An 11674-nucleotide genomic window follows, 5' to 3' on the forward strand; every position below is an offset into this window, starting at 1 on the left:
AACCCAACTGAGGGCAATCTCAGTTCCTTCCACAAAGCTCAGAACAAGTGTGTATCTACCCTCAACAGAGCTAGAAAACAACATCTTTCTCATCTCAAGTCTGAACTCTCAAACCTCTCTCCCTCCTCAAAATCCTGGTGGCATTTAATCAAATCTGTTTCTGGTGTATGTTCCCCCTCCATCCCCTCCCTTATCTCAAATAGCAGCATTGCTGATACCGCACGTGAAAAAGCTGAATGCCTAAACTCGGTGTTTGCAGCTAAATCTTGTGTCCTAAACCCATCACTTTCTCTACCCACCTCACCCAGTCGCACCCAACTGTCCCTGGACTCTGTGTCCTTTTCTCCTAACAAGGGGGAGAGCTTGCTTTCTAACCTCGACTCAGATTCTGCAACCGGTCCAGACGGCATCAGCCCACGTGTCCTCAAAGCCTGCTCTTCTGCTCTTGCTCACCCTCTCTCTGTTCTATTCACCCTCTCATTTGCTCAAGGTCATCTGCCATCTGCTTGGAAATCTGCAAACATCACTGCCCTGCACAAAAAAGGTGCAAAAACTGATCCCTGCAACTACAGACCAATCAGCCTTTTCCCAATCATCAGCAAGGTTATGGAATCCATCATCGCTTCAGACATGAAATCCTTCCTCTTCTCCAATGGCTTGATTTCCGATCATCAATTTGGTTTCAGACCAGGTCACTCTACCCTGGATATGCTGCTTCTGCTCTCCCATCAATGGATGGAGGTCCTCAATGCCAGACAGGAAATCCGAGCCGTATCCCTGGACATATCACTTGCTTTTGACAGAGCCTGGCACCCTGCCCTACTCACCAAACTCTCTTCCCATGGTATCCAAGGCCATCTCCACTCATGGCTCACAGACTTCTTCTCCTGTCGCAGTCAACGTGTGGCCCTAAATGGAGTTCTTTCACCCCCTCTTCCTGTCCAGGCTGGAGTTCCTCAAGGTAGCGTTCTGGGCCCTGTTCTTTTTTTGGTTTTCATCAATGATCTCTCCGACTCTCTGGAAAATCCTCTAGATCTCTTTGCTGATGACTCCACCCTCTGCCGTACCATCTGTCATCCCTCAGACCGGCAAGCAGCAGCTTCTTCGCTCACTGCAGATCTGGATAAAATCACAAACTGGTCCAACACGTGGAACATGTCTTTCAATCCAGACAAATCTCACACTCTCACTATGTCTCTTCAAAAGGACCGTTTAGAACCCCCCCCCCCCCCCATCCACTTTCTCAACAATCCTCTGGAAGAAGTCTTTTCTTTCAAGCTTCTGGGTCTCACTATCTGCCATGATCTTTCCTGGGAAAGTCACATTTCCAACCTCGCCTCCAAAGCCAGTCGCCAACTGGGAATCCTCCGTCATGCAAAGTCCTTCCTCGGCACTCTTGAGCTCCTGACCACTTACAAAGCTTTTGTCCGTAGCCTAATGGAGGACTGCTCTCCCCTCTGGGCTGGTGCTCCTGCCTCCCACCTTTCTCAGCTTCACGCTGTCGAAACCAGGGCATTTAGGATCTTCGGCATCTCCCGCAATTAAGCTGAGTCTTTGGGCCTCTCACTCAATCACTGCAGGTTGGTCGGTGGTCTTTCTGTCTTCGACCGTCTCCTCTCCAACCTTGCCCCCCCTGCTCTCTCTGCGATTTGTCCCCACCACATTTCCACAGTGCGCTCAAGGTCCACCAACAACCCCCTTCTGGTAAAACTACCAAAATCACGAATCTCTGCTCACCTTCACTCTTTCATTCCTCTTTTTTCCTGCCTTTGGAATAAACTCCCTCACTCTATTCTTTCCCATTCTTCCCTCCAGGCTTTCAAAACAGCTGTTCACCACCACCTCTTATCATCCCCCCTCCAAATTCTCGATCTTTTCTACCCCCGATAATCCACCCATGCCCACTTCCTTCAATTCCCCTGCTTTCCTTCCTGAAAGTCCCTGCAATGTCCATCTTCTCTTACCCGTGTTCCCCGTCCCATCCCTCTCCCTTCCACAGATCACCTAATGTGTCTGTTCCCCACTGTTTTGTCCCTCCCGCTCCCACCCCTCTTTTCTCATGCCCCCTTGCTGTGTGTTGTGTGTTCGCTCTCATACGAGCCTCGACAAGGTATACAAAAAAAAGAAAGGTGAGCTATCTGGGGCACAAGCACTTATCGACATAGCTGACTCAAGGAACCTGTATGTTGTGTGCAATCGAATTCCCAAATTCATAACAATAGATTAAATGCGGCGTGTTATTCGGTCCATAACTTGTAACCGCATTGCAGAGAGACGTGTGGGGCTTCATATAATTCTGGGTAATCTCAGTTTACCCTATAGACCCATGGTGTCAACATTTATTACTTCTTCAACAGGTTATTTAAATGCAAAATTCAATTGATACTGATGATGTCCCCAATAAAAAGGGCTAACTGCACATAATAAATAGCTTGAACACTTCGTGTCACTCGGTCTGCAACTCGTCAATCCCGTGTTGTGCCAAAGCAGGGCTGGATCAAAGCCGGACGTCTTGGTACCCGGTCATCACTGCCAGCAGTTATAAAGTGACGGTTCAAGTTTGTTTATTTTTTATTTGCTCAATCTGAACTCCAAATTTCTCTGGTTCCTGACTCCATCCCATCCATTAAACACTTTCGAGTCGTTTTTGTAGAAGATCAATTTGATTTACAAAATTTTTTCAATCAATTTTCATTCTCCCCTCTTTACAAATTTCCTCCCTCATTACAACACCACTCCTTTTTAGGTCATCTCTACCGAGATGACCTAATAAAGCCGGACCAAATGTCCGTCCGTATGTCCGTACGTCCGTCAACAATTTTTCTTTCCGATCTTGATGAAATTTAGTATGTGGGTAGAGGTCGATGAGTGTTGCACAACGATATAACTTTTGTCCGGGTTCAAGGTCAGGGACGAGGTCACGTAAGTTATAAAAATCGCCATTTTCAAAACCTATCTCGTCTGCCATTCTACAAGATATTCGGCAACTGTTTATTGATTATGATAAAAAATATTATCTTGCATCTAACCCGACAGATTTTTGAATTTCCTTCCCATTTGATCGTCACGTAATCTGGAAGATGGCCAAAAACGCCGATGCGATTCGCAAAGAAGGAAGGAAGGAGAAATGAAATATAAATATAAAACACATTTTTAGCCTTTTATATTTATACATTTTCCGCCGAAGGTGCAAAAGTTTCAAAACCCGAAATGTAAACGTCAGCATTTATTTTCAAAATATAATTTCGTGCACGCGTGCCAAAATGCCGAGTCATCTTTAACCAAACTGCGTAGTAGAACTGCGCAGTAGTCCGGTCATGACGTCTGAGCAGTAGCCAGCATGGTTCAGATTGACTGTGGTTTCTGGGGCGAAGGTGATTGTTAAGAAGTATGTCGGCGGTATAAATTCGAGTGACTGTATTGGTGATTTAATCTCGCAACATCTTGACAACGAATATTCTGGCCGAACGATTGCATCAATTCAGTGCATCAGCAGGGATAATTTGCAGGCTCCTCTCGATCGTGCCGATATCTAACATAATCACCGGCGGACATAGGGCTGCAGGCTGTGGGGCGAGGTCACGGATCCCGGATGAGGGGATGTGATAAATTATGCTACATGCTTCGGGCTTTCTGATTAATATATCAATGAGTACATTCCATAATTAATGAATTAATGAATCTGGCATACAAAATGTTTTTTCATACCTGACATGTTACTTTGTGCAGTGTCACGGAACTTCTGTGGAATTAATAATTAATGAATTGGCTCGCTCTAACGATTTTTCAAACCTCAGTATCTCTATAAATACTTGACCAATTTTCATTCTCAAAGTTGCATTATAATCAGTGAAGAATAATCTACAGGATTATCATAATCTCCGAGAGCTAAGCCTATTTTTTCGTTTTTTTTTTTTCTACAACCGGAAGTGAAATGTCCCTAGAGAGTGGACGGACCGGAAAACCATGTATTGCACTTACTGGTGATTCTGATGTGTTTTTCCGGGTACTAAATGAACAATACATATTTATTAATCATGTCATTAGTAGTATTATCCGAGTGTATCTCTGTGAACTATTTCAATCTAAATGGTTAGTTTGGACTGTTTTGCGGTTACCTGAACTGAACATTGAGAACTTGTGGTATTATAGAGATGACCATCACCCCCACACGGGGGTAATTTTTTAAATGTTGTTCTTGCTCCTTGTAACGAAAAGGCAAAATTTGTTTGTGCATTTCAGCACGGCTCCCTGTGGAGACGGCGCACTCTTTGACAAGTCTTGCAATGACCCTCCAGAGGAAAGCATGTTTCATCAGCCTTTATTTGAGAACAATAAGCAAGGCAAGCTACGGACCAAGGTGGAAAGTGGTGAGGAGAGCTTATATCTGGGTGTAATATATGGAGGGTTGTATTGCATGCCACTTTATGGGAGACTTGCAATGTATGTGTTCGGACGTCATACATCATGTGGTGAATGTTCATGCAATCATTGAGTTGTGGTTTTTATCCAAGTCTGTGTATTATCGCTTTTGTTGCTCGTTGAAATGATGAAATGCTGGCAATGCAACATGCTAAGGCCATAATCCGGTCCATGTTGTCGACCATAAAACATAGCAATGGGTTATTGTGAGGCCTATGAACATAAATTACTTTTTTTACAGTTGCCTTTGGATGTAGCACAGAAATGTTTTCTTTTTTAATGGATAAAGAGATACTGTAATCACTCATGTATAATCTACTGTCGTGTATAATAAACAAGGCATTTTTCAGAAACGATTCTCAGGAAAATACCAGTTTGTATGTGAAACCCGCACCCCAAAAATAAACTCCAGCTCAGAACTGGAAATTTAGTAAACTCAAAAGCAGTGTTTTGCCGATCTACGCAGAGAGCCATTTTAGATGGTGTTTAATTCCACTTCATGGATTACTTCTAACTTGTGTGATACACAATGTGAGGAATTATGTGGCATGATGAATCCCACTGTTAATTTGCAATTGGTCACTGGGTTTGACACCAATACAGATTTTTATTATGGGCCCTCGGCATCAAAAAGTTACATATATCGAATAAACTGTTTCAAATGGAGTACCTCACCGCCATTACAGCATTTCAGTTGCATCTGATGTGGCAATAAATGTGAATTGTTGCTCCCAGCTTGCCGACTCGATGAGAGAACCCTCAATTTTCATTTTTGCCGCTCCATTCCTGTCCCATTTGGAATCCTTTGTGGGCGTTGGCAACTTGCTTGTGCACCTCACAACTCCTACTGACTGATCATGTGACTTCTTTCAGATTAGCAGAGTAATAACTCCTTAGTAACTCAAGTCTTTAACGAGTCATTCGCTTGCAGTAATTCTCAAGTAGTCTATGTGCTGCAATGAATGTGTTCATCCCAAAGATTATTTTATGCTATGGTGGTATAGATATTGTTACGGACCCTGGGTTTGATATTCGCCATCCAAAATGCCCGACCCTGAACCGATGTGCTGCGGAAATCTTCGCAGCCCTGCAGATTGCTAAGCAACCATAAACGACAATTAACTTCGTCAACTCTAACAGGATTATCCATCGAACACCGTTTACCTGGGAGTTGACAAGATGAACTGAGTTTCGTGCCCTCAGTGCACACTCGGATTACTGCTGAGCGATAAATTGAGTGTGCGCTTGCTAACAAGAGCAAATCACGTGGGGTAGAACTTCCCGGCTAACACTACATTTGGATTATGCTGCACCAATGGAGGGAAAGACGTGATAAACTGGGTACATTGATCATGTAAGTAATTTATGACAGCAAGGGTGAGGGAAGTTATGTGTACAAATAAGCAAAGGTTTTATTATTACAATATTTCTGCAGCAGGGGAAAGGAAGGATTGGTGAGGTGCAGCAAAATAAATGCAATTATTTACAAACACAGAGACACAGTGCAGAGTTACCCCAATCCTAAATTTCTACAATCTTAATTATACGAACAAAACAGGTACCATCAGAATCATTCCCTGAGGAAATTATAAAGTCCAGAGAGAGAGAGAGAGTTAGAAAATATGAGGCATTGGTGACCTCTTTTTACCAGGCACGGTCAGCTGACCAACGCAAATCCAGTCTCTGGAGGAGGGGGAAGGGAAGGTTAGGTCAGGTATCGGAGCATGCGCCGGAGCAGCGCTTCACTGCATCCACTTTCCGCCAGTACTCCAGGGGCCTCAGTCTGGCCATCCCCAAGGCAGATGCCTGGCTCATCCCCATCTCTTTGAGATGCCAATCAACCTGCTGCATCCACGAGGCATGTGGTCAGACCTTTGGCCTTCCCCACTCACGAGGCTCCCTCACTGAGAGAATCTGGTGAGCAGGATCAGCATCAGGAAAATGAGCCATATGTCCACGCAGCTGCAGCTGACACTCATGAACGATACAGGCAACATCCCTCATCTGAGTGTCTCTCAGCAACCGCTCGTTGGACACAAAGTCTGACCAGCGATAGCCAAGAATTCCCCCAAGAGACCTGGCACTGAAGGAGTTAAGTAGTCTATCTCAGATCCGTGGTCAGAGTCCAAGTCTCACGTCCGTACTGGAAGCAAGACTGAGGAAGCACCAGGGACCTGAAGACTCAGACTTTCGGCGTCCGACACAGGTACCGACAGCACCACACCCCATGATCCAATTAATCCATGACTCTCCAGGCCTGACCCAGACATCTATTGACCTCTGGCTTACAATCAGCAGACATGAATATCACTGCCAAGGTAAGTGAATCTCTCCGTGACCTCAACGTCCTCACCACAAACAGGTACAGACAAGATAGCAGCATCAAAGGTGTCATTGAAAGACTGGATCTTAGTTTTGACCCAGGAAACCTGAAATCCCAGTGGCTCCGACTCTTCATTCAGCATGTCTTGGGCCCCCCAAAGGATATCCAGAGTCTCCGCAAAGATGACTGCATTCTCTGCGAAATCAAGCCAGAAATCTTGATACTCCCAAAGGATACACCGCAGCTTGATCTCTCTGACCTCCTCCCCATAAACCAGTTCATACAAGCACTGAAAAGTGTGGGGGCCAGTACACACCCCTGACGAACTCCATTAACAACTGTTAATAAGTCGGAGATGGTATCACCACATCTCACAGCACTCTCATTACCAGAGTAGAGTTCAGAACTCAGATTGATAAATTCACCCCGTGAAGACCGATAATCCTCCAGAGGGCATCCCGATTCACTGAGTCAAACGCTTTGCAGCGATAATCATAAGCTGCAAGCAGCCCTTGCCAAAACTCTCCCCTGCGTTCCATGAGGACCCGAAGAGCAAGGATACGGTCATTCGTGGACCTCTTTGGTGTATAGCCTGCTGGGCGCTGATGCTGAAGCCGATGGTGACGGGGAACCCTATCAATAATTATCCAAGCAAAGACCTTGCCGGTACTGAGAGCACCGTCACCAGTCAGTATTTGTTGTCGTCCCGGTGATCACCCTTCCCTTTCCAGAGAGGGACAACAAGGCCCCTCTTACAGTCAGTTGGGATGATGCCTGTGTTCCAGGCAGAACACAGAACTGCATATAAAGACACGAGTACAGCATTTCCACCAGCCTTGAGAAGTTCAGCATGGATGCCACAGATCCGGGGCACTTTACCCCATTCCAATCGGTTCACCGCAGCCTGTGCTTCCACAAACGCAGGTGGATCACAGTTGATTGAGGGGTCAGCAGTAAGAATAGTGACACCCCTGACATACAACTCAACAGCTGGTGGGTCAGCCTAGTACAGCTGCTGAAAGTAACCGGCCCAGCGGGCCTTCACTTCGGACTCCTCTGTCAAGAGGCCACCACCCTCTCCTCTAACTGCAATACACCGAGGGATGGACTTGGAGGATCACAATGTTTGAATTCCCCTGTAAGCAGGACGAGAATCACCTGACCACAGATGATACTCTACCCCCTCACAGATTCCTTCCACATAGGCCTCCTTGTCTACACAACTCCATGAACAGCTCAGCTCTGCTGTTAAGCCTGTCCCTGCGACTCTCTTCAATGGTATCCAGTATCCCCTTGAGAGACAAAATTCTTCTTCGCCCTTCGTTAATTTCCAAGACATCCAGCAGAAACATCAAGGATGGTCGTTTTGAAGGCACTCCACAACTTTTCAAGATTCCTCAAAGTGCCCAGACGCCCGAAATCCCCACTCAGCTTGTTTGTAAGCTCCTCAGCTGCTCTCTAATCGAGCTTACCAACATCCAGCCTCATCTGGGATGGCACCATTCTCCTGGATTTAACCTGCAACTTCAGAGTTTCTACAACAAACATTTGGTCGGTTTTGAGGAACTGAGCACTCTGGTAGAACCTGCAGTTCTCAATCATACTCCAGTGACTATCAACGAGCACATGGTCAAGCTCCTTTGCCGCATCAGCGGCTTTTGAATACCAGGTCCAGCGATGAGCCTGTCGGCACTGAAACCATGAACCAGCCACTTTCAGTGCACGACAGGAAAACCGAGGGTCTTGTGCGTGGTCAGTGGGAGGCACAGTGAGGGTTGTGATGTGCGGTTGAAGTGCAGAGAAGAAGGTGTAAAGATGTGGATCGAGGGTGGTTGGAAACAAAGCAAAGAACATGTGAGAAGGTAGTCCTTGTGGCAGTTTTGGCCACCTTAACATAGAAAGAACTTTTAGTTCAGTTTCAGCCGTTTTATTCAGTAACAAATTCAAGAGAAAACTCGTGCATGAGGAACTTAGCTTGGAGCAATTACGCAAGCAAAAACTTAAACTTTACATAGAGTATAGCACGTATATATGTGATCTCACCAGGGCGTGTTTAACACTTCGAAGGAAATTAACTGAACAAAGAGAAGCTATTGGAGAAACAACAGATGGAACTTTGTGAGGTTTAAAAATCACAAACACACGATGAAAAACGGTCTGTTATTGGAGCAGGCTCTAGATTGCCCTGGTGAGGGGAGGAAAGAATATGTGATTTCTTGCTGCTGGCCCAGATTGTTAGCAGTCAGATAGGGAAATACAAGGTCTTTTACTACCACTAAGGCATGTGAACCATGCCTCCCTCCAAGCTCTCTTTGTATATATTTATTAAATTATTTCTCAAAGCACAAACTAAAGCTAATTGGCATTTTACCTCATTATAAATTCAATCAACAATTCAAATTCACACATCATAAAGAGGTCTGCATGTGTAAATGCTAAGGTTTATCGAAATTGCATCCAGTCTGACGTCTGGCTTTCCCGCTTGTTCTGCACTCTGCTCTGTGGGCTCTGTTCCGCTCCATTCTGCTGGCTCTGCCCACTCCGACAAGCTCCGTTGTTCACTGCTCCGTGACCCCAAGAACGCGTAGCCAGAGAACCGAGAGCTTAATGTATGGGACTGTGGAGGAAATTCACACAAAAGAGAAAACACTTTATAATCTAACAGATCATCTATTATATAAAGCACACATATGGGAGTAAAGCTTGTCGCAAGAGTCCAAGCAGATCTCTGCCTCTGAGTTAGAATACATGGCCTTTTATACAATTGGAAAATCGGGAGGGTCAGAACATCACATGGTACTTGGTTGATCAATACCAGACTGCAATAAAGCTTTGTTTGCATACAAGGTCCTTTATGCAAAGAGAAAACAATCTTGCACATAATTAAAGCAGATAGCACTGTGAAAGAATGCACGTCCTCCTTCAGGGGTGTGCATGCACAGAAAACCTTCATTTACATCGGCAATGATAAGCATTTATCTTGGCATGCAGATGGAATGTGGTTTGCACAGCTTTTGTAGAACAAACAGAGGTCCATGACCTCAACATTTCGATGAGACTCCTGCTTCACAATCAAAGTAAGAGGACAATGGGAAGGCAGAGTTTGTGTTTGTACAACTTTACAATTGAATGGGAGGCCAGAGTTGATGAGACTGTAATGCCTTTGAGGGCCACTTTCTGGTACCAGCCAAAGTAGTTCTCCCTAATTTGCCAACCAAGTGAAAGATAGAAGATTATATTGTTACATAGTTAATGAACATACTATATCTATTCATTTATAAAGCAACCTTCAATATGCAATGATCCATTATGAAATATATTTTAGAGTAGCAAACATAACAGATGGGTACATAAATTCTTTAACTAAGAATGGACTAACAATATGATCCCTTACTAGGTCCAGATGCACTTGGGTCAGTATTGGGATTATATGTTCGTTATTATTGTATTGGTTATTATTATAATCATATGGTTTGAAATATTCGCTTTGAATGTGCAGTGATGGTATTGAGCATTTTACTAGTGCACTCGGGAGAGCGCGTTTCTCAGCAACGAGAAATGCAATTGAACAATTTTCCGAAGGTTTTTAAACGTATATCACGGTTATAGGGAGTTAACAAGACCACAGTGTAGTAAGCAGAGATTCTATTCCATTTACTCATGGCCTGTCAGTGTTGACTCACTCATCTGCAAATGTAATGAGCCCGGACCTTGTCATTCTGAGAGATCTGATAAGCATAATTATCCTGCAGACAATTAAAATCTTTATTTCAACTCTATCTCAGCACACACGAACCATTATTTCGAGTGATTTTAGCCTATACTTTACAACAGATTTTATACTTCCATATGCTTTAAAAGCAAAAGCAAATGAAGTGAAATGAGTACATAATTTGTATACAAAGAACACTTCTCAATATGAAAAATATTTGTTTCAGCATGATCAATACAGGAACATCATATTTGTCCATATTCAAATTTTCACAAGATGGAATTATTATTTTACTTCCACAGGATGCACAGCCCTTTATAATCCCCTGGTGTGTGTGATGCTTGGGGGCAGATCAGGTGGAGTGGAGCAATGCGTATTTTCCAGTGCCCTCAGTAGTGTATGAACGATTGCCCGAGCGTAAGTTCCACCCATGTGAGGATTCCGCAGCGGAAGTGGCCGCAGTCGCTTCGCGCTTTGCCGCACGATCCATCTCCGAGATTAACATGGCACCGAGGAGGGGTGGGGGAAGGGAAGACAGTATGAGGTGAGAGGAAGGGAAGGCAGATGTGTGGTGGAGCTATACAAGATCCGTCAAAAAAATAACGGGACTGTCTTCACAGAAATTCTATTCCAAAAAATATATTGAAATCACAGCTTGTCTCCTTCAAAATAGTTTCCCTCCAGTCTCACACACTTGTCCATCCTCTTCTTCCACACCTCAATGAACCCCCGGAAGGCTTCTTCTGGAATCCTCCGGAGCTCCATCGTCACGGCCCTTTTGATGGGCTCCACATCAGGAAATCGGGTCCCCTTGATCAGCCCCTTGAGCTTGGGGAATCAGAAAAAATCACAAGGGGCCAAGTCTGGCGAATACGGAGGTTGCTCCAGAGTTGGCACGTTCCTCTCCGCCAGAAACTGTTGGATGCTCAGGGCACTGTGAGCAGGGGCGTTGTCATGGTGGAGCACCCAGGCGTTGTTCTCCCACAGATCCCTCCTCTTGTCCCGGACTGATCTCATGAGGCGCCAGAGGATCTCCTTGCACACGTATTGATTCACTGTTTGACCCTGTGGTAAAAACTTGAAGTGGACGATGCCCTTGATGTCAAAAAACGCAATGAGCATCACCTTGACCTTCGACTTCGACATCCTTGGTTTCTTTGGTCTTGGTGATGCTGGACTTTTCCACTGATGACTCTGCCATTTGGTCTCGGGATCGT

General features: G+C 44.8%; 1 protein-coding gene across 4 annotated transcripts in view; it reads left to right on the forward strand.

The window, feature by feature from the left end:
* The window catches only part of LOC147030877 (double-stranded RNA-specific adenosine deaminase-like), a 111264-nt gene that overhangs the window by 64194 nt on the left and 35396 nt on the right, over nucleotides 1-11674 (forward strand). For all 4 annotated transcript variants that reach the window (XM_085875415.1, XM_085875414.1, XM_085875416.1 and 1 more), the window contains one exon: nucleotides 4243-4370. In XM_085875415.1, coding sequence (XP_085731541.1) covers nucleotides 4243-4370 — 128 coding nt within the window. The remainder of the gene's footprint in view (nucleotides 1-4242; nucleotides 4371-11674) is intronic.

This window comes from Eptatretus burgeri, chromosome 3, assembly GCF_056783735.1.
Source record: "Eptatretus burgeri isolate ZD-2024b chromosome 3, Ebu_testis_v1, whole genome shotgun sequence".
Classification (NCBI taxonomy): domain Eukaryota; kingdom Metazoa; phylum Chordata; class Myxini; order Myxiniformes; family Myxinidae; genus Eptatretus; species Eptatretus burgeri.